Source organism: Lepeophtheirus salmonis, chromosome 7, assembly GCF_016086655.4.
Source record: "Lepeophtheirus salmonis chromosome 7, UVic_Lsal_1.4, whole genome shotgun sequence".
Lineage (NCBI taxonomy): Eukaryota > Metazoa > Arthropoda > Copepoda > Siphonostomatoida > Caligidae > Lepeophtheirus > Lepeophtheirus salmonis.
This window is the reverse complement of record NC_052137.2, coordinates 11,444,790-11,472,636: the sequence shown is the minus strand read 5'-3', so window position 1 is coordinate 11,472,636 and position 27,847 is coordinate 11,444,790. Positions and strand designations below refer to the sequence as shown.

Sequence of the window (27,847 nt, the reverse complement as noted above, 5' to 3'; positions counted from 1 at the left end):
TATTCCTTAATATATATCTAGAAATGTAACTCATTGATTATGATTGAAGGATTTTTTTTTGTACAGAAATTGATCTGTCACGTGAAGAAATCTTTTGTACAAAATGAAAAGATTTATAATGGTTTGCAAGATGGATGTAGAATTAAACCCTATAGATCTACTGAAGAGTCGTAATGTATTTTACCTACTGCCAATCAATTATTTTAATAAATAACTTTTTTTTTTACGGACACAACGATTTTACAAAGCCTTTTAATTTGTCAGTAACACCCGGCATAAAAAGTTCAAAAAAAGAAAATAATACCAAGGAGGAACTACAAACGCCTATATGCATATACTCGGCTCTTTTACTTGTTTTTATTTATTTTCTTGTTTAAGGTGTAGTTAAATTGGGATGAAATCTATATATATAAAAGAGAAGAAATGGTACTCTCATATAAAAATAGAAGTAATTTTATTCAGTGTGACATTCATACCCTACCTTCAAATGGTAATTTAGATATAAAAAAATCAGAAACTAGAAATATTTACATACCGGTAGTTGCATAAATACGCAGACTATTTGTGGCAAATAATTAAATGTGTAATAAAATTCGTATGACGTATTTTTTTTGAGAATTATATATTAGAGAATTTATTTTGGTATAAAATTTAATATAATTACTGAATATAACCTCTATCAGCTGCTATAACACCCTCCAAGCGGCCGTGGAAGGCTTTGCACACATTGATGATGTAATGGTCTTCCATGGCTGCCCATTGCTCATTGACGCTGGCCTTCAATGAGTTCAAATTCAGGTGGCAGGTAGCAGAGACCTTCTTCTCAATTTGCCACCACACACTTTAGTCAAGGGGATTCAAATCAGGTGATTGGGGTGGCCAAATGTTTTTGTTCCAAAATGGCATGTAGGCAGCGAGCCAATCCTGAGTCATTCCAGAGGTATGGGCACCCTCCTTCAGATCTTTTCCCTCCTTGACAAGCTTCTGGACCTTGAACACAGTAGTCCTGGATAGCCCAGTGTCCTTGATTATCTCCTTGATAGACCTACTGGCGCGGAGGAGAGTGGCAACCATATGACGTTTGGCCCTGTCATTCATCGTAAACGACTTTGTTTCATTCGAGTAAGAAAAACAAAAACAAAGCCAAAAGATTTACCGAGTTATTTGTGCTGGAATTTTTTATTTCTGGTCGTGGAACCTCGAGATATAAGCGTTTAAAAATTAGTCAGCGTATTTATGCAACTACCGGTATAATCTAAAGATTACAATAGTCAGCAAAATGTCAACTTTTGTTTTAAATTTGATTGAGATGGTGTGCTCCTGATTGTTTTTATCCCGAATACCAAAATTTATTTTTACTGTGAAAGATCAAGATTAAAGGAAAATCGTCGTGTCTCATGGACAACACCCTCGAAATAAATTATTCTTTTGAACTGAATGTGTGTAGGTTTGCATTCAGGTGATTCCTAGAAAAAGAAATATACTGAATGTATATGGACCTCACACAAGACTCCTATGTTAGTTGGAATAATTGTAGTAATATAATATTTACTTATACTTAATCAGTGTAAATCCATCTAACCAATTAAAGAAACGTTAAAAATAAAAAAACCAAAAAATATAATTTATAGGTATAGTGAAACGGCCCACGAAGCCAAAAGAGTATAAAATGTTTTGGCCACAAAATGATTTAACTTTTAGAGCATGGATTTTTAGTCTGCAAACAACCCAGACCAGACTCCATACTATTTATATATCTGGGGGAGCGTTGAGCATAAGATCTGTGCCAAATATGATTCGCCTATAGAGGCATTGAACAAGTTCCCGTACAATGGCAAATCTGGATCGATACGAGTTCACCCGGGCCATTATTTAATGTTTTAAATAAAACTATCAAATAATTTAAAAAATATGTTTCAACCCTATATAGTTCGTTCGTTATGAACCTTTAAAGATTTTCTAATTTAACTGGACTACCTTGTTTATAAAATATTGCTCTCTGTGAAGCACAAAATCATACATATTGGACAATAAAGATTCTTTTTTTGGTACATTCAATCAAAAACACATGGTCTCAAGCTCAGGGGAAAAATTAGTTGATTAGTGTTATCAAAGATACGTATATTTGAAAATATATTAAATACAATTATAAGAGAAACACCAGAAAGATTTAGTCAAAAAATTACCATAAATTGATTTGGGGACGTACGTAACATACAACTTTAATATAAAAAGTTTGATTAAAAGTTAGACATGAAGAATTTTTTTAACCGATATTACTTTTTTCTTCTAATTAGTTTGATTATTAATTACTTACACATCCATTTTCAAAAAACTATAATTAATTGTAATAACGGACGTAAAAATTCCTTTGTATTATTTGGTGGCTATGTTATTTAGAAATAATGATTAATTTTTAAATTCCTTTTGGATTATTTTCTACCTTGGTTCAACACACAAGAAAAAATGTGTATTTCTAACTACATATATTTTCGATTAGAGGAAATTTTTAATTAAAAATATTATATTGCATTTACTCTTACTAATCATATAAGTGTTGAAATTAATTTATACTGGTTATATGTTTTGATGCAGGCATAACACAATTAAATGATGAAACTTTAAATTAAACATTTTTTTCACTATATAAAATAATAGTTACAATGAGAAAGGATAGTTCAATAGTCATTCAGTGTAAATTGACATATAAAAAGTATAACAAAACTTTTTATAAGATTTATGTGTGTAAGAGCAATATTATATCACATACTAAATAATTAAGCTTTCACTTTTTAAAAGTAAAATGAAAGTTACTAAAAGTTGTGACAAGGAACAAGTTAAATGAAATGTAAGCAAATGTACAGACTTAAAACATTCATTGAAACTTCAACAGAAAAAGTTTTCACAAATTTAAAAAAATGAATACTTACACCAAGCTTAAATGGGATCATAAACCTGTGTACAATCTACATATATCAAAACAAACGACTAGTGGACAAATCTATTTACCTAGATACGAGGTGAAAGTTGCTTTTTTGTTCTTCCGAGGGATGCAATTAACTAAAGATAACTTCGATACGCACAAGTAGTGTCATCTCTCAGACTCTGCACAGACTCTTCAAATGACCCTCGTATGTACCCCAAGAATCATATTTAAGTTCACACTGAAGATTATTCTACAAACTTTTATTTAAAACTAGATAGTGAAGACAGTGAGAACAAAAAAGAATTTAGGCATTGTTGAGGTGTTCCTTGTCACTGTCTATGCCTTAAAAAAGAAGATGAAGAATAACCACAGATAGGAACCTGCCTTCATCATGGTCTTTTGGGCCACCTGCAGTGATAGGAAGAGGATGTCCCCAACTTTTTCAAACTACAACAGTCTGTCGACACAGAGGCCAACTACTAGATGCTTTTCTTGCCTCTATTGAAGGCCCATAAGTCAAGGGTATATATTTGTTACAGAAAATGGAGCTCCCTGCCACACAGTGAAGAAGACCCAGGTCTTTATCAATTCCAAATTTGGGTACCTCTGACTTCTGGCCTACGTCATCTTCCGACCACAAGCCTCTAGGCAATTACTGGTGGAGTACCCAGTTGAGCTAGTCAAACAGCATTGATTCTTTAAAGTCAGCCATCAGGGAGGTATGGGAGGTCCTTTCCATGGGGGAGATTGCCTCCGCTTGTGCCTAAATTCTGCGACGTATTGAGGCTATCATTGCAGCCGAGGGAAAACACCTTGTGTTTATCACAGATAGTGGTGATTAAACTCTCAATTTGCGAGTATGAAATTCCAAAATCTAATATAAAATAAATCTATTTCTCCGAAACCATTCTTTGAACATTTTTAAGTTTATTTAAAAGTTGAGACTTTATTCTTACTATCATCTTAGTTTTTAACTTCTATCAGGCTTTGATTCTTCAAAAGAAGGAAAATGTACCGATGAATTATATGAATATATTTTAAAGTCTAGCGTTTACAGATTGTAAAACCATTAATATAATATCTTTATCAAGTTTATAACCGAAGTTATGTTTGTTAGATTAAAAAAGTATTTTTTTTTTTTTTTTTTAGAAATTCGTATCTTCAAGGATAATAATCAAAAAAGTGTATATATATATCATTTGATAGATGTGAGTCTGAATTTTAATGAAAAGTAAACACTACCCTCCAAAAACGATCTATTTTGTTTTCAATTTGAGATAAGACCATCCAAATATTTTAAGATTAAAGCTACTTTTTGAGGGATTTTATAACAAAATGATAAGTAAAGAAAATGGAGAAATCAGGAAGTGTAACTCAAAAATTATCAAATTTCATGAAATATCCCCCTAAAAGGAAATACATGATAGGTGTTTATTTGTACTCTTACTATTTATCATTACCAAGTAATTAAGAGTTATTTTAATCATTTAGAATATCAAAAAATTGGCACAAATTTATAGTCTTTGTCTGTAGAATCTAAGAATGATAGAAAATAAATTAAATCAAGTTAAGAGTCAAGGGCTCAAAGTCTGTTGTATTTAACTTAATTTGAGTTGAAAACATTTTTTCTATTGAACAGAATAATTAATTCCTTAATTTTGACCATTAAAAATACATAAAAAAGTTAAATACAAAATGCTTATCAACTTTGTGAGATTTAGGCTTTGTTAGATTTATTTGTAGTCCTGTATTTAATGTTACAAATTCAAATGTAGTCAGATCCTATTAAAGTTTCTAAAATTACTATATATCTTTTAATGAAATTTTTTTTTCAATGAGCTTGAAAATCCTTCACAATATACTTGAGTTTGTATTTGAAATACAAATATATAAAATCAAATTTGAAATTTATTATCTTATTCTATAAATTACATATACAATACTTAGTTTTTTTTCTTATTGGATCTGCCAATCAACAATTTTTACCAACAGATTATGTTGATTCATGGATAAATATAGATTACTAAAAATTTGTCATTGAAGATACACAAACAGTGTTTCATACAATGTTTAAATTATATTATAAAATGTAATATATAATTTTTAAATGGATAAAAAAATAGTTGGTTGGTCCAAAAGTCAATTTAATAGGCTTTAGCTCTAAATATTATCTTAATTATTTTTATCAAATCTTTTTAATAAAGGCCATATAATATTCTTTACTTACTTTTAAAAAGATTCAAATTTTTTTTATGGTTGGTGCTGTAGATAAAGGATATAAACTATATTTTAAAGTCTACTATTGAAAGATTATAAAACCATACTTATAGTGTTCCAAAAATCGCCATTGGAAAACTTGCACAAGAAAATTTGGCATTATGACTTTTATATAAATACAGAGTTTTAAAAATCGTATTAATTAGTATTTTGAGATTATTTTACTGTTATTTAAATTTGTAATATAAAATTTTTGACCCAATATTGAGATACCAGGACATTGATATTCGAATCAAATATCAATAAAATTTGATTTGTTAAAGCTAAATACTAAGGTTTAAGAAACCTTACATTTATTTTCCAAGAAACAGAGGCAAATTTTCCTCGATCTCTTTTTTATAAGGTATTTATTGTATTTTAAATATACATTATTCTCTTTGTATTAGTTGAAGATTATTGCTTTTTATTCAGAAGCTCAAAGTTCTAAGGATAATTAATCATTAAAGTATACAAATATTTCGTATGATAGCTAAAAGTCTGAATTACAATTTATATTAAATACCTCCTTCAAAAAACGATATATTTGGTTGTCACTTTGAGATAAGGTCATCAAAGTATTTCAAGACTTAAGTTCCCTTTTTAAAAAAGAAAGGAAAAATGTTGAGGTATTAGAGGGGCATTGAAGGAAATGGAGAGAAGGAAGATGAAAGGGAAAAAGAAAGAATGAAGGGGGAAGAGCTCAAAAAGCTTCAAAATAAATCCCTATTGATTGAAAATGATATTATGTCCACTGTCTAGCCCAATTCCATCTTTGTACACTTTTGCTGTTGTATATATCATCATTACACAATAAGTGTGGTGCATTAAATTCAAAATATTTTTGAAAAAAAAGTTAAGCATAATAAAAAATTTCAATTTTATTATTTTACTTCATATATACAGGGTGTGTCATGCCACTTTTTGGTGCACTTAGGCAGCTGATTTTTTTGTTATATAGCTTGTTCAAACCTGCGCCGGAGTTTAAAAAAAAGGAATCAAATGACGAATTTGTTTCCCCAAATTTTTAGAAAAGGTACGTAGCCCTCCTTGAAATCCGTACCGAGAGCAACAACATAACAATTACTCTAAGACTCAGTAAGACGTTCGTTTGCAAGGTTAAGACGGAGTTTGAGGCCTAAAAAAGGGATTTGAGGCAACAGAAATACAGGCTGAAGTTTCAAATTTTTAAGTTTATTTGAATAGAAAATAAATTTTAGAGGAATAAAACAAGGAAAAAATTTAACAAGGCGTATTGGACCACTTACCGTAAAGGGTGTACCTTGGTTTGTACTGAGCCGTGGGTTAAGTGTACTGTTCTAGCCCTAATATATATATATATACTTATATATGTAAGAGATAAGATGAGAATGGCTCTTAACATACTCCCTACCGATCCTAGAATTACTCAATTACCACATATTGCAATAACTAATCTCTTTATAATTTCTTTAGAGGTGAGTTTAATATCACTTTTTCTCAATTTTACTCTTTTAATATTCTTTTTTTTAAACATATTTTTGTTCTAAAATTATTACTTTTAAGTAGTATTTGAATTATATCTTGTTCCTATTGTTTTAAATTATTTTAGGGCGAGGGCATCCGCTTGAACGGATTTTTGCCTCTACAATAATTATGTTATAAACTTTAGTAAGATCTTTACTCCTATTATCTCTCATGAACTATTTTTCTTATTTTACTCAATTCTTACTCTCCTTTTCAAAAGAAATGCTACATTTATCATCGGCAAATTAAACAGAGAAAAAATTATGAGTAAAAAAATCATTATCGCGTCACAAATAGCTTGCGCACTCTGTACAAAAAGTCTAGTATTTTTATAAGCCTATTTGAGCCTGTTATAGTATTCAAATTCCTGGGATAAGTTACGATACCCATGAATTTTAGTAATAGCTTATAAGCTTTATTTGATTTAAGTGACCTATACTAGTTAAGATATAGCCTTTCATATGATTTTTTTAATTCTATTGATCAATTTTGTCTACTTTATATACAATTTGCGACACACAGCAAGGGTTATTATGTATAGTTTGCTAAAAAAAATGAACATCATTCGTCGATGAATAGAAATGAAATCCAGACTCAACTTTGAGAAAAATCCTTCTAGTCCGTTTTTATGTTGATTGACTGTATGTACGTATATGGTCATGAACATAAATAAAAATAGTATTATCTGCTGGTATGTTAAAAAAGAAAAGAAACCGAAAATGAATGTGGACAACCTGAATATTTGTGAGGAAAGTAGCAAAGCTGTCATGATGTTTTATTAAATTAGCTGTGAATAGCAATAAGATGAGGAAAATAAAATAAAAACACTTTAAAAATGATATAGGTAGGATGACGTTTCTTAATTCTGCTCCGAGTCCAACAAGGACTCTACAACAAATTATCAGTGAATCATTTATACCTTCAAGAGTATAAGAATACTGATTACAGTGTTGATAAATAAAAAACACCTATTCACCTTTTTACATTTTTATATGAATTACATCTATGTTCTTGAATCTAAATTTTGTCAAAAAGAGTGATAAACAAATATAAGCCATCCTAGCAGTACATAACCATTCTTTGTTCAATTGTGAGATAATTGATATAGTAGAACAATTAAATCATCTTATCAATAAAATATCTGTAAGTGGTATGTATCATATGCATATTCCTTCTCTAGGATCTAGGAGCGACACAACCTAATGGATAACGCTTTCGGGATAAGTTATTCTCCTAAAATCAATTTGCATGTGTTAAAACTTAAATGTATATGTACTTTCAGATATTTTTATGGTCTAATAGATCAATTATAGTACTATTATACCTAATCGGTTCAACTCCATGTGTCCAATAAGAGAGAGGAGCGGGGAATTAAAATTTGTTTAGAATGTAAAGGTGCCCTTATTTCTTTGGTTTTTAAATATTTATGCAGTCAACCTCCAGCAATTGTGTGGATAAAAAATAAATTAAAATAAAATCAATATAGCTAATGAAGTATAAATTTAATAAGCAAACATTCTTTTGAATATATGAAGCCAATTATTTTTCAATCGTCCATATTGTATGTACATCAATTTAAAATTTTGCAAATTATATGTATATACTTTTATAAGTTGGCCGAAGTCCTTAAAAAGTCCGAGAGAATTGAAATATAGCATTAAGTATTAAATAAATATAGACTGGAATAGCCACCAATTTATCCCCCTCCCCCTGCCCTCTCTGAATGTGTAGTAATTAATAAATAATTCAAACCTTATTTTACAAGAAAATATAATAATGAGATCACTAAAGACGTGTAAATGGAATTAAAAGGTTCATATTAAATGACATGTATATGTTTCAATTTACATTAAAAAGTTAAGGATTATCAAGAAAATAAATAATAAAAGTTGTCAAAGGAATGAAAGGACAATTTTGCTACTTTTTTTTTTTGTTTGTTTAGTATTGAGACGAATTTTATCATTTTATGACCGGATTCACATTCATAATTAGTAATAGGATGTGAATTTTCGTCAAACTGGATCCAAAGAGTTGCTGCTGCATAAAATATACCGACGAAAGAAGTAGCATTATCAAGTTTCTCCCTCAGATCTGAGTTCTTCATTATACAATCTAAGAAGCTATTGATATAGGAAATTGCCAAGAAGAGTAAGTTCGAAGGATTTAACAATCCTCCTCTATTTCTCAATTCTATATGCCTTCTTTTATCTTCTTCTTTGTCTTTTGTACATTAAATCATGATACATACTGGATGCATCGATGAAGTGCTCAACTGATGAAGAGAATAAGAAAAGACAAAAAAAAACTTTTTTTTCTGCTACAAATGTATACTCAAATGAAAAAAGAAAAATATTGACAATTCCATTGATGCAGCTCAATTTTATTAATAGTTTTTTTAACTTCTGTAACTTTTTTCGATAATATGACCAAAAATAATTCTTTTTTTTATTCATATATACATTCATCTTTATTGAAAAAACTCACAAAATGAAGAGAAAACCAAATTTGTATTTACTCATGAGTAAAATTATCTGTTACAGAGATCAGATTATGAAATAAACCATAGTATAATTAACATAACATCATTAAGGGATCACCATCTATTTATTAGTCTATGTATAGTAAATATGTAATTGTCATCGATAGGCTTTTCACGAATGCTCATTCGATTCTAATAAAAAAAAGTGGGATTTGGGCGTAGAAAATTATAAATAGAAGCTCTATTCAAGCGAACAGAGGATTGATACTTGCATATTACACCAGAGCTTTTACATTGTTAGTTTCCTAGGGAAATACATTTTATAAAAGACAATGGGTTTTAAAAGTCATTATTTTTTTTTTTTTTCTAAAGACATAGGAACATCTATATATTTGGCACCCTTATTTGTCTAATTTTTAGATTTATGTTCATAAATATACTGATCTAAAAAAAAATATTCATATATATATATGTTAATTCAGAATTTGGTAACGGAGCATAACCCTCAGGTTTTTTTGTCTGCTTTAAATTACATATAATTATTCACTATATGTGCTGTGCTTACAGAAATATATACATGACCACAAAATAGCAAAAGTTTTCGTTACGACTTATATTATTTAAATGCAAAAAGAAAGGCTCTGTCCATTCAATTAATTTATTAATCCCTTTGATCTCCCTGGAGAATTTTCATTTAATTTTCTTTTTTTTGTTACTACCTATTATATTAAAAAAAAATATCTTTTGATATAACTCCCACAGACTATGTCTAAAGAGTACACATATTTTCACATTTCATTAAAATAATTTTATAAATTAATAAGATAATTTAATTAAATTAAAACTGATTGCACATGCATATGTCCAAGAACTTAGAAAAAATAAGTTCCTTTCTATATAATTTAAAATAAACAAGCCTTGTTAAAGCTATAGAATTAAATTCCTAAATTTAAAACAAGTATTTAATGTACTCAGTTGTTATTTTCTTGCAACTTTCATTTATTTATGTACAACAAGTAATTTTGTATGATAAAAAAGTATATTTTTATTCTTCAATTTATTTAACTCTATAAAAGAATTGTTTTGTAAATATTTGTCTTAAAAAACTTTTTCTATGAAAAGAAATAACGTTAAACAAATTCTATATACCATCAAATTTGAAGCTTTAAGTTTTCTTCTGTTTTATTTATTTGAAATTAAAAATATATATATATATATTAGATTATAAGATGATATGTGTTTACTTTTATGTTAAATTTTTAAAACAATTACATTAAATTTATTTGTACTACAAAAAAAATATATATATTTACAACAACTTTTTACTTATAAATTACATGAAAAAAATATTGCACGATTTTATCAGATTTCTTTATTTCTTTATATAAAAATTATTTATATCTATAAAAGCTTATAGTATTCATTTTATGGAACTTTAATCCAAAGCATCATTTATATTAAGTTAATCGTATTGCGCCATTTAGAGCTCCATAAAGCCATTATTACTTACATTGGATGTTAGATAACACAGGGGAATAATTAGGTTGGGGGGGACGTATTTGTACAAACGAATTGAAGACAATAATCAAATTTATCTATAGGTATAATACAACTTACGTAAAAGTGTTTTTTATGATTAAAAAATGATTTTATTAATTCTGTATCTTGTTTTGGACTGAATATATTTTCATTTTTAAGCTAAAAAATGATGAAAAACGACACCTTTCGTAAGACTCTTTTAACTTATTCATAATACATAGTGATGAGGAAATCATAGCTTATATTATAGAAAAATATTCAATGTATAAGTTGAAAAATATCTATTAAAAAAATATGCACCTCCAAGGACTTTAGTTCAATTTCGTAGTGATCCCATTTTTATGGTGGTGTATACTCAACATTATCATCTTATTTTTTCCTATTACATAGCCGATTTCATGACGTTATGCCTCATAAAACAAAGAATGATACAATCGAAGTTAGGTACTTCTAACTTGACCATTCATGTCAAGAGATGTTTGAATTCGGATTCCAAATTATACGAGGGACTATTTTTTCTATTTTATACAGTATGTCCAAAAATTGATGGTGGTTTAAAAAAAAAATCATGAAATAACAAAAACAAGTGATTTTTTTGGCGAAAAACATTATTTACTTCCCAATATGAGAACCTTTAAGCTTAATACATTTTTTTTTTTGCATTTTGGCATCCCTTCATACAGATTATTCAAAGTACTTGGATAAATTTTTCCCCAAGCTTCTGTCAGTCTTTTTTAAGTCATCCTCTGAAGTTTCTGACGCAATTTCATTGAGTTCCCTCTGGACCAACGCTAACAAATTTTTGATGCGAGACAAATCAGGACTGTTGGCAGGAATCCAGGTTGTCTGGAGACCACTATTGTGCCTTTTGGTAGTGGTGAGCAGGGCATAATCCTGCAGGAAAATGGCTCTTGATGTGTCAGTCAACATTTTCTGCTTCAAAGGAGGTCCAGTTTGTTCAGTACGAGACAAAGCTGACATTAGAGACTTGCTGAGGATCTCCGTTACGTAGTGCTCGGCCGTCACAGTTTGGTTAAAATTAAATATTATTCTCCGCATGCCGATTCCAGAAAAAAATCCAATTCTTTGATTCCGATTAATCGTACGATAACTAATGTGTGCATTTGTTTGTTTTGTAGTTTTTAATACAATAAGACAACAAAACTTATATGCACTTTGAGATTGTTTTATTTTTTATTTCCGAATACAGAATATTTGTTTATTTAATCCAAGCATTAAATAGAAAAATCGATTTTTCTTTCAAAATATTGTACTCAAATCATAATCCCTCGAACAAACTTACACAAGATGATTATTTATCCGTACTGAAGTCTACAATGGTCCCATTGATCACTAACATATCATCGTCTATCTTCAGGAGTGTAAAGATATGAAACTCCCTTTCAATCCTTTTAAAAATGAAATAACATATTTTTTACAGGTAATCCTACAGCATATTCGTTATTTGATTGCTTTCATCTCCAGAAAAAAAACATATCATGATTTTTTTTAAATATTGAGTTAGACTTTGTCGTAATAAACATAAGGATCCTGTAGAAAAAAAATAAATAATAAAGGTAGGCTGACATCCGAATCCTATAACTCACAGTTCAATTGTAAATTTTTCGTCCCCCTCTCCTCTCGAATGCACATTATTTCATTCGAAAAATATAATGCAATAAGATTTCTTTCCTTTTCAATATTTGAGAATATAGTTTACAATGTGCCCCCGCGAATCGTGAACGAACTCTTTCAAGCTCAACTTCATCAAGCTTCTCAAAATGTCCAAGTACTAATACAATGAGACTTTATCCATTTCTTTTACTTCATATAAACAATTAAATGTCATAGTAGCCACTTTTGACCTCTACAATGGTCGCTATCCTAGGCCTTAAAGGTCTTCGTCATGCATTCCTCCGAATTGCCAGTCCATTCCTTCTCCAGAGCAGCCTTTAGGGCATTCACAGAGGAGGTCGCACAGACTTTCTTCTCTATTGGGTCCCAGATACCGTAGTGATGAGGGTTATAGTCTAGTAAGGACGGAGGCTACATTTACCAGTGCAATATATTCTCCAAGCTGTCTTCACATCACTTAAGAGTTTCTTTACCATTGTGGCTTCCTCTCAAGGCTCTTGTTCCTGTCCTTCACCTATTTAATCTTGACTATGAAACCCTTGGATCGGAGGAATATGCGGATGATTTCCCACGTTTAAAAGTGCTGACACATGATTAGGTTTGACCTCTACCTCTTTTGTTATTGTTCTAATGAAGAAATTTGTGTTAAAAGAATGATTTCTTTTTATTGCTATAGCAGTAGATATTAGGGTGGGGGGGATGGGTAAATTATTTAATAAGTCAATAACACCTTTCCATAGTTGATTCCACGTTTCACTGGGACACGTTGTATAATATTTATTTATGTAAGAAGATTTTTTTCAATACTTTTACTCGTACATATATTGTTATGACCCTAGACATATTCTTTATTGAATTCTATTTTTTAAGAGTAATAGGTATAGAGCAACCGATTATATTACATTAATATATTTATTAGTACTTACTACTATCCCTTTCGCTTTTTCTTCCTTGTATTGTAGTTCTATACTTTGTATATATAAATGCTTCCATAAAGAAAGTACTTTTCATGCTAAGTACATCTCCATAAGTCCCTTTTATTACTCTACATAGGTTTTGTTACTAACCAAGACAGTTAATATAAATGTACTTGATAATAAAACTGTATGTTTCTTCAGGACAATAATCAGACAGGGGAAAAAGAATAAAGAAATTAAATAATATTTATTGTAAAATTCTAATTCTCTCTTTCCTAATAATCCTTCATGCTTTTCCAACTTTGGAATGCTTCAAATGCTCATTGGATTATCATCTTGTTTTTAAATCTCTAGTAAGAAGTTTGACCGTTGTTCACATTAACTATGATGAAAAAAATGGTATTAATTGATACTTTCAATGGTTGGGGCCCTTATTTAACTTTTTAGGGAGGATGAAATATGTACTATACACACTGGGATATTATGCCCCTTTATATTTAAATGAAATTTAACGAAAACATTCTTGGAAAATGATTTCAGAGTAGTTAGATTTCAGACGGATCAAGATTCTTACTTCGGTCGTCTGAATATCAATGCAACTGTCCTTATGTGACTTTTTTATTATTTACCATAACAAGTGGATGTATGTACAAATTTTAAGACTTGTAAATCCCTTTTAAATTCAAGAAATATCATTTTGAGGGAGGCTTTATCAAATTTCTTCTTGTTTGTACAACAATTAAAAGAGTCTCTTTAATAAAAAAAAATGTAGAATACCTTTTAGCATGTTAATACTTAACTGTTAAATAGTAGTCAGATAATATATGTGGAAATTTTGAGACTTTTGATTTTTTTTTTAAATCATATCAAAAGAAGACTCTTTCCAAATTCAGAAAATATGTTAAGCCTGCGGTCTTAATGGGTTAAATACTAAATATTTTACACATTTTTATATTGCCTCTAATAAAAAAGAAATACTTTTTATTATGATAAAAGTCTTATATTAGTTAAAATCCACTAGAACACCATTGCTTGATGATTATGACTAAATTATTGATAGATCTATAAAAGTAATTTTTGTAAGAATATGATTGACTTGTTTTTTTGTTCTTTAGGTGTGAGTTAACTTCCTCATTCATTATATATTATTCATGATACAATACATATAGATATAGTTGTACTTGGGTACTAAAAAAATGTATTTATTTATTAACGAAGTAAGATATTTCGTAGAATCCTTCGGGGGATAATTTTATGATGATTAGAGCTGTAAATAACACCACTTTTAAAAAAGCAAATCCTTCTTTTTATAAGAATTGAGTATTTCCAGTTAAATAAATCTGATAAGAATTTTAGTGCCATAAATTAGGACTTTCTTCTATATAATGGGGGAATTAATTATTTCTTACATACTTTCTACACAAGTATTTGTTAGCCTAACTCTAAGGGAAAAAAAAAACTTTCTGCTGAGAAAAATTATATAAATATATATATTCTTCATTTTATTAAGGCTACTCCCCTTTACATGTTTCTTATGATAAAATCTATCTTATCTAATGTATTGATGGAGAAAATCTCATTTGATAGAGATATAGTTCATCAAAACTCATTAATAAAGCCTTTCTCCAGTAATACAGAGAATCCATATTTACTTGAAAATCTGCCAATATCTGATTCTTTTATATCAGTTCATAGCCTTCTAAAATATTATGATTCTGTATTTTCAGAAGTTAAATTTTTTCCTGCTTTAAATTAGGGTTACAATGCAGACACGTATCTGGTACACCTTATATTGAAAAGTTATATAATCAGAAAATTTTGACCGTCATGTTACAGTGATTTGTGAAATTTTTTAGAAGACTTTTAAAATTGCTTTTAATCTTGAGATAAAAAATTGAAGGATTATTACTCCACATTGAGGATTTAAAAAAATTTACTATACAGTTTTGGATCGCATTTTTTATGCTAGTAATGACAGCGGATTTGTTAATTTGACTTTACACGTTTTTGTTGTATTAAAAAATTCTGAATCAAAATTTACTAAGGCTCCAGTTATGTTTGGACTTTTAAAACGGAAGAGATCTCCAGTAAGAACAGAGGCGCAGGAATAAGCTTCGTCGAATTCCATTGTTGTTATTGCCAGCAAGATAACCAATTACGTACAGAGGAAATAAGTGTTGTTTTCATCTTGTTTGTGGCAAGATACGTAGCCTTCTCTAAATGAGCTATATCACCTTTGGGCTTGGTTAGAAATAGGGCACTGATGACACTGGCACTGCATTGTATTTGCAAGTGAAGTCCAAGTTATATAATAATGAAGTTTTTTTGTTTTTTTTGGTGAGAGTATGGCTGTTTGACACTTCTGACTGAATGTTTTTGTTTTAATATAAAGGCTTAATTTGACAAAAAAAATTTGTTTTTAGTAACAAAAAACAATTATTAATGTTTCCAGTGTAGATAGGCATGTTAAAAAAAGAAATCGAAAATCAACATGAAGAATATTTTGAAGGAGAAAATAATATTGGTCATGATGTTTCATTGGATCAGCAAGAATCATCTGTGACAAAAGAGGAAGAAGAAAAGTGTATAAACTAAAAATTTGATAGAATTACCCCGATGACGATCTCCAATTTTACTCAGAGTCTAACAAGGACTCACAATTATAACTCTGCCGCATATCCTCAAGGTTACTCTCCGTCTTTTATGGGGACACACGTTTGTTCAATCAGGCTTTGAATATAATTGAATCGATTTAGGAAAGGATATTAACTACTCAAAAATTAAATAATAATGCCCATTTCTAAGGAAAAGAACCACAATTCTTCAATTTACCAATTCGAAAAATACTCTGGATTTTTATATTTAACTTTGAATATTTTCTTCTCTAGGAGCGACCACAGATTGAGTTTAAGATAATAATTTCTGACGTACACGTTGTCAAATTGAGCCCCTTTTTTAAGGATGTAGAGTCAAACAATTTCAGAAGAAACAAAATTTGAACAAATAACCATTTTAATATTTTAAAAAGCAAACTGATTTTTCTTTCCGAAAATTAAAACTTTTTTTTTTCTTGACAAGACTGCATTTTTTTATTGTGATAACTTTTGTGTTAATTTTATATGGGCTTATCATTTTATATGAAGTAGTAAGTTACGGGTAACCGGTATCCAACAGGAACCCAAATTTGAGAGACTTTTTCTCCAGTAGATGCCACAACTCCCAACATCATCACAGATGTCAGATTTTTGGACATGATGACTGTCCTGATACTTTTGTCAGACTTTCCAAAGCATACAACCCGATCATTTTCCTTGTTCTTGACAGGGGGAACCGTGAAGGTCTTTTCATCCGAGAAAAATATAACACAGTTGCTGTTTTGCTTCAGACCATTCAAGAGTTGTTGACATTGATGAAGATGGAGTTCTTTTTTACATCAGGACAGGATCAGCCTCTCAATTATTTTAAGCGACCTTCCTCCAGCCTTTTGCTGGCTTTACCCCTGGAGACCGATGCACCTTCTTCTTCATGGCGTACTCGGACATCTTCATCGTTGGGTTGACCTAAAATGCATCCAAGATTACTCCAGGCTTCACTTAGGTGGGTGTTCCACTCTTGGGCTTGTATTTAAGGTTGTTCCCATCAGCCAAACTATTTATGTGGCCTTGCTGACGTTTATGGCCTTCATGATGTCCAAGGTGATCATCCTGTTGCTGATTAAATTGCCTTTGATAGCTTTTCTTGCGTCTAATTTTTGTTTACAACATATACATCGATCAAAGGCTTAGAATTTAAGCTATGCAAAAATAATCGGATTGAAAGATTAAATAAACATCACCTATTGAAAACTGTATTGATAGGAGGATTCATTACTTGTTCTACACCCGGTATAATGAATTTTTGTTTGCAGTAAAGGAACAAAACAAAAAGAAGGATAAAAGTCCTTAGTTAATTATCCTTAGAAGATATAAGTCAATAATTTGTGACTGGGTCTGCACTTAGCATTTCTAAAAGATAAACAAACAAGCGCTTATAGTTTCACTAAGTTTACTAAGTGATTTTCTCATCAATCATAAATTTAGATAGGGTTCTTTAATAATTATGGTGACAAACAAGACCTATACGGCGATTTTGTTAAGAATTACTTGATCTTTAAGATACAAAAAATATCAGTATATTAGTACTCATAAAGTAAAATACAGCTGCTTTAAAAGTAGATAGGTTATATACAAAATACATTCTAAGAGTATTCCCATGAATATACATATTAATTAAGGAAAATTTATCTGGATGTTTGCCTGGTCCTGATTTTGTGAGTATTACTGCTTGATCTAAGGAATAACATAGTAAAAACAAAACGATGGTTTGGAGGCGTCACATAAAAAAAGAAGAGTACATAAATTTAGGATTGTAAATCGTACAAAAATGTAATAAAGTTTTTTGTTGTCGTACACCTGACCAATTATTTTATTCCTCTCAGAAGTTCTAATCACCATTCTTGAGGAGAGAACATCCAATTATTTGTGTAACTACGTGTGCTCATGAAAAACGATAAGTAATACTAAGGATTAGTGGGGGTATTATTTACTTCAATATTAATAAAACGAAGTATGTCTATTTTTCGACACCTAATAGCTCAGAAAATTAATAAAAGACTTGTTCTCTGGGGGAGGGGGTGGGGAATGATGAGAATTGGGAGGACATTACAAAAACAGGGTAAATTATTTACATGTTGTAAAGGCAACATGGATAAATGCAATTAAATATTCAGAGGCACTTGTAAAAAATTAGTTTTTTATGGAAGTATTCAAAATGTAATGAGAAGAGGATTTTAGTCTTGTGTAATTATATTTTTGTGATTCTCTTATTTTTTGGTTGACGATATCAATGTTATGAGTAATAAGGCTGAAATATATGAGCTCGTTCAAAGTCATTAAGGAAATTTATATTCAAATACAATAAATAATGGAGATGTGTCGATAGATTTGAACTCACTTTACATACCATTAAAGAATTAATATAACATCACGTTATCGATAAGCAATAAAATATATTATTTGTTTACGCATTTGGCTGCTATTTGAATTATAAATTGCTCGTATTTTGCAAATCTAACCTATGTACATTGAGCTTTTAAATTACACAATACACGGTTCCTGTATTTTAAATTTTACCATATCAATGATTCGTCTTTACTATTTAATATAACTTTTCATGTAAGAATGATTTTGTCTCTATTGATATTTGCTATCATTTTAATTTAAAATCCATATGAAATTGACAATAAAAAATTGTTATTATTTGAAAAACATAATATAATTTATTATCAATGTTGATTGTTTTTATATGTCATATCGATCTACTATGTTTGCATAGCTATAAACATGTACGTCTTACATACAAACATATGTTTCATATGTAAATATTTATTGAAATCAAAGCATACATATAATAGCTAAATTTATATTAAAATATTTTTTGAAGATACGACTGTACATAGTTACTACGACTTAAAATTGGCAATACGAATGCAATCAAATTTTTTCATCAACAAGCTATAAAACGTTTTCATCTCATTGTGAATATGCATATATGTAATTTATTAACTTTATACAAATGTACAGCATACGGTCGATGTTTAACAACAAACTTTGAGCGCACGCACACGTAGGACTAGTAAAAAAAAAAGGCAAATTCCCCTCAATGTTAGATACATTTTTAAGTAGATTTAACCCATATTTGCGTAAATCTTGAGCATGTTGGCCTAATTTAACTTTTGATGAGTTCAATTAGAATTACTTTGTCGGCAAAGGTAAGCTTTTTATGCTGCAACCGTCCACTTTAACTTGATAACCTTTTAACATCCCATTAGTGAACTTGGATATTGTACACCCCGATATTTATAACTATACTTAATATTCCTTTACATATAAATTTTATCGACCAAATACTTCTTAGTATGCTCCTGAAACAATTAGATCTTTTTTATCATTTTTTTATTATTATTGATAATTCATTGCTTAAGATATGTAAGTATATTTATACGTTTTTTAAATGTTCATTTAATTGGTTGGATGGAGTTGCACTGATTCAGTATTAGTAAACAATATATTATTACAAAGTGTATCAGTTTTTAATCGAGGCTTAATGAATTTAAATAACTGTTTGCTTAAAAGTCCTATCGTTGTTTTTTGAGGTAATTTCTTGGATTCTTCTTTGTTTCAATATGAGGACTAAAGTATATTACCGTAGCAAACAAAATATGCCATCATCAACATCTTTTTATAATTATCATCGAAACTGATGGGTACTCATTTAATTCCCAAAATTCGTATACGAAAAAAATATAATGTTTTTTACTATTTTAGTAACAATTTTTCTCCCAACTCATATTGTCAACATTAAAATAGAATAAGGATATACTTTTTCTTGATGTCTTATCTGTATATAAATAAAAGGAGTTTGTGTTTGTCTGGATGTCCTTTATAGGGGATAACAACTGTGAACCTAGGAAGCAAAGAATTTGCTTGGATGTCTCTTTTGAACTTGGACAGGCTTAAATAAGGGTAACAATTTTTTTTTTTTGCGTCATATAAGGGGATTGGCTTATTCTATACCCAAAATACAAAAACTTTTTTTAGATCAAGAAGACTAAATAGAGGGCTGAGCTTTGAATCAAAAAGTAACAAGCGTTAAAAAAGGCAACTATACGAATAAAGACGTTTTAAAATTTCCTATTTCTTATAAAACAATAAGAAATCGGAAATAAAATTGCATTTTTTTTTAAGGTGCAAAAAAATGAATTTTTAATGGAACATTGGATTCGTTGAAACAATAAAGTTTTTAGAAATTTGTCTGAAGATTCATTTAAATATGACACATAAAATTTTTGTTTCACCAAAATATTTGTCATTTTCTGAATAATTTTAAAAAAAAGTTTCATATTTTCATCAAACGTCAATTTTCAATTTTTAGGAAGATTCATTTTGGAGATGAATTTGTTGACTATAACTGTACAATCTAATATTTTAAATTTCCTGAATATTTTATTAAATAAATTTTGTAATATCTACAAAAATGAACCAGTTATCAATGTTTATTTTTTCAAACATCTTATCTTCCATAACTTTTTTTTTTGCAAGCCCAAAAAAAATCTTGACTGGTTTGTGTTTCCCCTTACAACTAAAATACATGCTATTTACTTCTTTGTTTTTGTAAAATTAGAGTAAAAAAGTTGCTTACAATTTTATTTATGAATTTCGATAATTGATTAGAAATAAATTCATAATGATACAAGTATAATTACTTGTATTATTATGATTGCCCACACCAAAGGGTTCTCTACGTTAAAAAGAAATAATATTGACCATTATGAACGTAATTTCTCCCCTTCTCTTTGGTCTGATCAATCCTGGTAATCCTTTGCCTATATATATACAAGTATTTTAGTATTTTAATAGAGTTTTACGAGTGTAAAATGGATAAATGCTGTAATTATAACAATTGTTCAACTTTTTATCATGTAATTATTTACAGTTTATTTTTTACCGAGTTCGCTTACTGCGTTTCAAAAAGGATGTTCACTAACCAAGGGTCAATAAAGAACACATGCTTTTTTTCGTATTTTTAATAAATAAATTTTGTTCAGCCTTTCATTAATTTATTGAGTGTAATTATCTATTCCTAAAATATAATGCAAACTTCTAAGGACTGACTTGGGTTTTGTACTTATGTAACTTCTAGTCTAGGCGCATTACTACCATTTTTTTCCTTATATGAGTAATTTTGCTTTAACAAAAACTTTCGTATCACATTTAGTTTTCGTCAAAGGGAATATTATCATGTTTTATAGATGAATATATTCTCTGAAATTATGTCCTTATAATAGTTTCAAAAGTGTATGAACTACTGTTTATTGTGATGAAAAAGAGTCTTGATCCATTTTTTTTAAACGTGTATTTTTTTTGTAGTTGCTACAGTATCATGTAAATTATTATATACTTTTCTGTAAATTAATCAGTATCAAAATTTGTATCCCTCGCTAATTTATGCATAATCTCGAGAAATACACCTCTATATAAGAAATGTAACACTTTTTTCATACAATATTATTTCTCTGGTATATAAATTCATATACAAAATCTTGAGAATGAACATGAAAAAAAATTGCAAAAATCTTCTCGTAAATATCTATATAATATTGGAAGTCCTGCTTTGGAAAGACACAGTATAACATAATATGCATTGTGCACAAACACGTATGCTTTATATTTTTATACAACTTATATTCTTGATTATATACACATTAGAATTTGAATGCATTCTCCATTATTTACGTTTGCATATTTATGCTTTAGTATCTCACGAGGCTTTCTAAATAATATATACAATAATTATAATATATACATGAATACTTATTCTATAAGAATATTTTTCGTCTTTTTTTATACTTTCAAAGTGCTATAGGTAATTTATTTAAATTCAGTATCTGAAATATGAGGATAAAAATTATGTACTACAAAAACATAATATTATACATCCCCTTTCTAAAATGCAACATTTTTTGAAGATTACAAAAATTGTTATATTTCAAAAAATATCATCAAATTTGGAAAATTTAATTCATAAATACAATCAAGGTACTCCCTATGTACGTTCTAATCAATATAGCCACCTTTTGTCTTAAAGACCCGTTCTAGCCTGGTGTGGAACTTTGAACAGGAGTTCTTTACAAGGCTTGTATCTGGTTTGACTCAAGCAGCAGTGATGATGTGGGCATTCAGTTGGTCCTTTGTTGTGAATCGGTCTCCCAAAGCTCCCCTTTTAGGTGCCCATATTGAATAATATATAAAGACAATAAGATGGGATATATCTTGATCTGAATTTGGGTTCTTAACCAACATTGATATGAAAAGACAGTCACAGTATTAACGAGTTATCATCCCTATAGGAAGTTAACTTTTTTCTTCTTTTTGGGGTATTTTTTGATCAATCACTTAAAAAATTCAATTAACTAATTTGGTAAAGAAAAAAAATGAGATTTGGATTAACGTTGAATAGTCAAAACTTGTTCTTCAAACAAAAGGACAACCCTATAAAATCTATTTATAAACGAGATTAATTTTTCCATCGGAGTTGTATTTAAAATAAAAAGTATTCTTTCTAATCCCAAACTACCTTTTCAAAATAACTTGTCGCCTCTGTTTGAGTTGTTTGAGTGTTTGAGTTGTTTGACTTGAAAGGTCAATATAAGTTAAATTTATAATTTCTTTAAACAATATAAATATTTACATACACTTTTGATCATTTATTTTAGCTTCTGATTAGTATCTTGTAGAATTTACAATTGATCTTACTTAAAATGAATAAATACAATAAAAATAGATCAATATTTCTAAGACTATCTTTAATTGAGTAATCATTTTTTAGAAAGTGAAAGAGTAGATATTGTTTAGTTGGAGCTATAATGGTCCGATAATATTATACATAACAAATAATATACTGAACTCTGCCAAAAGGGTGAGAGTAATTCAGGGAAATTGAATAGATCCTATGATAACTCTTTCTTACAAAATACCAATCAAAGATACATATTTAGACCATTGACTGTCATTCATTAATATAAGAAAATAACCATTTTACTTTAATTTAACTGTATAATAATACAAAAGTTTTCATCAAACTAGTATATGAGATGCGTCAGCATAAAAAAATTCAAAATAAAATTCAAACAAAGGAGAAATTTTCAATTTAATTTTTAATTCAAAATATGAATGTATATTTAATATTTTATATTAATATTGGAGTCTATTATGGGATTTGTATTCAAATTTCTGTAACACGTTAAATACTCAAGAATTTTAGCTATGGTTCAAAACCATTACTTTTTTGAAGAGACTTGCCATATATTGTCCCTGATATGGACTTTCAAATAAAATGAATTAATTTTTCACCATTTTATTATGACGATCCATTTTGGTTAACTATATGAGCACAATTTACAATTTGTATCTACATGTAATATAAAAAGTAGTTCCAGTATCATTGTCTAATAAATTTTATATCATAAATAAGTTTTACTATACGATGTAAGATATAGATTTCACGATAACGATTATTTTAAATATATGAACGGATATTAGTTGGTTTTTTTTAATATAGAAAATACACATTTTTAATCTTTATATCTTTTTTTTTTTTCCTTTGTAAAATTCCTACATGTTAAAGACGATTATTATATGATTTTTTATATACATAGAAAATATTATATACATAAATGTTAAATATTCATAAGAAAATTACTCTTTAAATATATATTTCTTTCTGAAATTATTAAAAAAGCAATGGAATTGGATATTAATTTCTTTTGATATCTCATTTATCAACAAGGAAAAGGTAATTATTATAGTAAGCCATCAATTTGGCTTCAGCTTATTCGACAAAAATAAACAGCCACCATTACTTTTGGAATTGTCTGCAAACATTATTTAGATCTATAAAAGGAAGAAACATGAGATAATACAAACCTATTGAGAGCTTATATTCTTAAAAGATCAAATATCTTTATAAAAAAGTGCCCTACTCACATGAAAAACAAGCTTGTTGGAAAAAAAATTGCACTTTCAAAAACCAAAGTTATTTAAATTAAATATTTACTAGAAGAAGTTTAAATAAGGATAAAATGCATGCTCTCTGACATGTTCTTCGACTGTAATCCTCATTTCTTCTCACGGGTCCAATAAACCCGTTTTTAACTTTAAATTTAAAAAAAATACATTTTACTTAAGTTTTTAGACATAAAATTTATTTACTTTTCCTAAATGAACCTCAATATTAGGAGTAGTAGAAAATATTTATTTACATGCGTTACTCAAAAATACGTGTCTAACAAAGACAAGAGCATGCATATGCATAGGTCTAACCCCACATAACTTTCAAATAAGTAAAATTTTGGCAAAAAAGAATAGAAGACATGTTGTTGTTTTTTCTATGAGAAAATACATAAATAAGAAGTTAATGAAGTTACAAATTGAATACAAAAGAAGGGTGCTAAAATATCTTTGATAAGGAGATATTCAGGTTTAAGAATTCAACAAAGTTCTATCCGAAGAAAATTATTTCAAAAATAGCAACTCACTACTTTATTCATTTTCTAATGAAAAATACATTTTATTTATGAAAGTTACTCTTTTTGTCATCTACTGTAAAATGAGATGGTCCTCATTGACACAAAATGGAAACCAAGACTAAAAACAATGTATGGCAGATACCATTCGGATATACATTCAACAATTATGTTAATTTACCATTCTAAAGAATGAAAGTGACAAATTCAGAAGGTTTTTACTGATATGGCCAGAATTTGTTAACCTAGTGTATTACTAAACATCATACTACATTGAGCAGTTTATATTGACAGACGTCGATAGATCCTGTGATGAGGCATCGTCTAACCTTGAGGACGCAGAGAGTGACAGGTCTTTTGCATAATCTTCATCGAATAAGTTATACTATACCTCATATAGGAATAAATTTTTATGCAACTTAGATTTAAATGGGATATTTTTAAAAATAATTTTACAATGAAAATTATTAGGTTTTTTCGTTAAAAAATTAGCTATTAGTTTGTTAATTAAATATGTATAATATCATTTATCTCAAACTTTATATGCCCACATTGTTTTATATGGTATTTTTAAAAGTTAGTCATTTGACCCTTAGGACAACGGGGTGTGCATAAAATTAAAGTCTAAACAACGGTTAATAGGTTAATTTTACAACAAATTTTAAAACAGAGTGGGAACTTAAGATTTGCATGAATATGTTATTACAATTTTATCCTGTTATTTATAATAATGAGGTTTTATTATACAACTAAACGACAATTTAAACTAGAATAAATTAGTTATATTTTTATCACCACTACTGCAACAACAATATGGCTAACTTCTGCCCTCCTTCAGTATGTCTTCCTCCACAAGAAATAACAGGCTGGACACGGTGGAAAACAGATTGGCAGCTCTTCACTATGTAGACCATATCCATGACGTTATGTTGTCATAATGACACACTTCTCATCCAAATTTAGATTCGCTCAGACTTGCCATTATGACAGTATTGTATGCCTTGATTACGGTCTTCATCGTCAAAAGCTGCCAACCTGCTTGTCGGCGTTTCCAAACTTTAAGGTGGCCATATTAAATAAATATATAGTTAAACATATTACCAATTTGTTTTGAGTTACCTATTCTTGATTCCATAAAAATGAAGGTTTTCGTAATTTAGTCATACTATTGTAATTTTTGGGTCAAGACTCTGTATTGTAACAAATATAAATATACCTCCTTTGTAGAAGTATTTTATAAGCAAGTATCGGGTAGTGAATTTAACTTTATTTTTGAGAGGTGTAGAGAGTTTCAATCATTAACTGAGAATAAGGAAGGGAAGGAGAGGGAACTATTTTTTGAAAAAAGTAAAAAGGGGTACAGGAGAAAGCTCTATCACTCAAAATCAATTATTTCTATAGTAGGTTAAACTCATTTAATTAGTTAATTAATTAAATGATAATTAAATTAATGATATCTTTTTTTTTTGTTCTTTTAGGATATAAAAGGATAATTAAAAAAAAAATGGAGGATCCGCACATCATCAAGGAAGTGAGCCTCGATAGCAAAGGTAAGAATAATTTTATCCTTCATATAAATATTTACACCGATTAAATAGTTGTTTATTAGATAGCCTATTTATTTACACACGTCGAATCTCTTTAAAAGTTATATTCAATTAATTAATCTTGATACAGTTATGTTGAAAAAGGTATAATAGAGAAAAAGCTTCATTTGATTAGTTTCTACTTAATTGGTAAAAATAAACAAAGTATATTTAAAAAACCATGGAGAAGTATTCCATTATACTATTAGATAATATATACTGTATAAAACATGTTAGAAATGATCATACTATTCAATTTATTTAATGGGAATATTATTACTAAAGAAAAGAAGGAATACAAAATTAACTTCATTTTTTTTTACTTGTACTAGTTAAAATGTATAATAAATTTTCACACGCCGAACGCAAAAATCCCCCTATCTATTCATTATAATTATAAACATAATTATTTCTGTTTACAATGTCCTCATGGCAATGACATGAAATAAAAATTAATGTGTTTTTTGTTTGTTTTTTAAGTCCAGTAAAAATAAATCTAAAAGAATTTCGTTATTTTTAATGGATTTAAAAAACAAACAAAAACCACATTAATTTTTATATGATTGCCAAACTAAAAATTGCTTACATGACGACCAGACTCTGTGATTTTCCATTATTTCATCCACATTTTCGACAATTTGCTTTCCAGAGAGATAATGCATTTTTGAAATCAAAATTAACGAAATGGAATCAATAAAACCAAAATACAACGGGATTGGCTGTTACAGAGTCATAATCATAAACACTATTTGCATTTTCATAAGCTTGGCTTTCGTTTTCGCCTTGTTCGAAAAAAAATCTGTAAAACATCACGTATTTCCTCTTTGCTAGTGCCCATCATTGATGCGCAATCAAATTATACCGGGTGAAATAATCGGAAAAAAAATTTGTAATTTATTTAATTACGAAATATTTTTTTTTCTAATATTATCTTGTGAAATCCAATTGCACTTATATAACACAAAATAGACATTTATTTTTCAAATAGATGGCTTTAACAAATTACAAGAAAAATATGAGGATCACTATACACAACACCATGCAACAGCATTTTGGCCCACAACCTGAAACCCACGTTTATTATTGTTATTGATCATTACAACTTTCCACCTTTACAGGTTTGGCCGCTATAGCCGTTTGAATAAAAAACAAGTTTTTAGAGTATAACTACGATTCAGTGCTATATTTTAGCATGGAAGAACTATGTAGATGGAAATCAAAGTAATTAATAAATTGATATTAAAGCTGGTAATGTTCCGCGAATATAGATTACATTAATCTTCCGGGGAAAGAAATTGAATCGTTTATCAGCTTATAACAATCAATTAATCAATTATTGTGAATATGATGCATCTATAAAATTGTATTAATTCCCTTTCATCAAATTATTAATTATTTTACTATAAATCATTAGTTTTAAGATGACAAACGATTCAATTCAATTACCCCCCTCCAGGAATATTATTTAAATCCATATTCTCACAACCTAATAAGATTATTTTATTTTAATTTCTAAACCAATTTTTAAAAAACTAAATTGACCAAAGATCAACCTAAACTACAGGCAATTTTTTTAAATTCAAATATAAGGTATATATTCTTTAACTTCAGGTAGAATAAAAAGTCGATCAAGAAAAAATTTAAAAAAACAGATATTAGATTCTAAGTAAGGTCATTTTACTCAATTTTTCAGTGGTTATATAATTTTTTTTTGTATGAACTGTTATCAAGATAAAGTAATAAACAGTTCATTTTTGAAATGCTGAAATATTTGTATCAATTTGTTATTAACTTTAATTTTTATCTATATAATTATTTTATGTCAAAATATGGCACTGAATCGAATTTATACTTTAAAAACTTGGTTAAAAAAGGCTTAAAAGG

General features: G+C 28.7%; 1 protein-coding gene across 2 annotated transcripts in view; it reads left to right on the top strand.

The window, feature by feature from the left end:
- Positions 1–27,847, top strand: part of LOC121122169 (uncharacterized) — a 312,765-nt gene that overhangs the window by 75,643 nt on the left and 209,275 nt on the right. For both annotated transcript variants that reach the window (XM_071890167.1, XM_071890166.1), the window contains exon 2: positions 25,856–25,927. In XM_071890167.1, coding sequence (XP_071746268.1) covers positions 25,882–25,927 — 46 coding nt within the window. In that variant the 5' untranslated portion in view covers positions 25,856–25,881. The remainder of the gene's footprint in view (positions 1–25,855; positions 25,928–27,847) is intronic.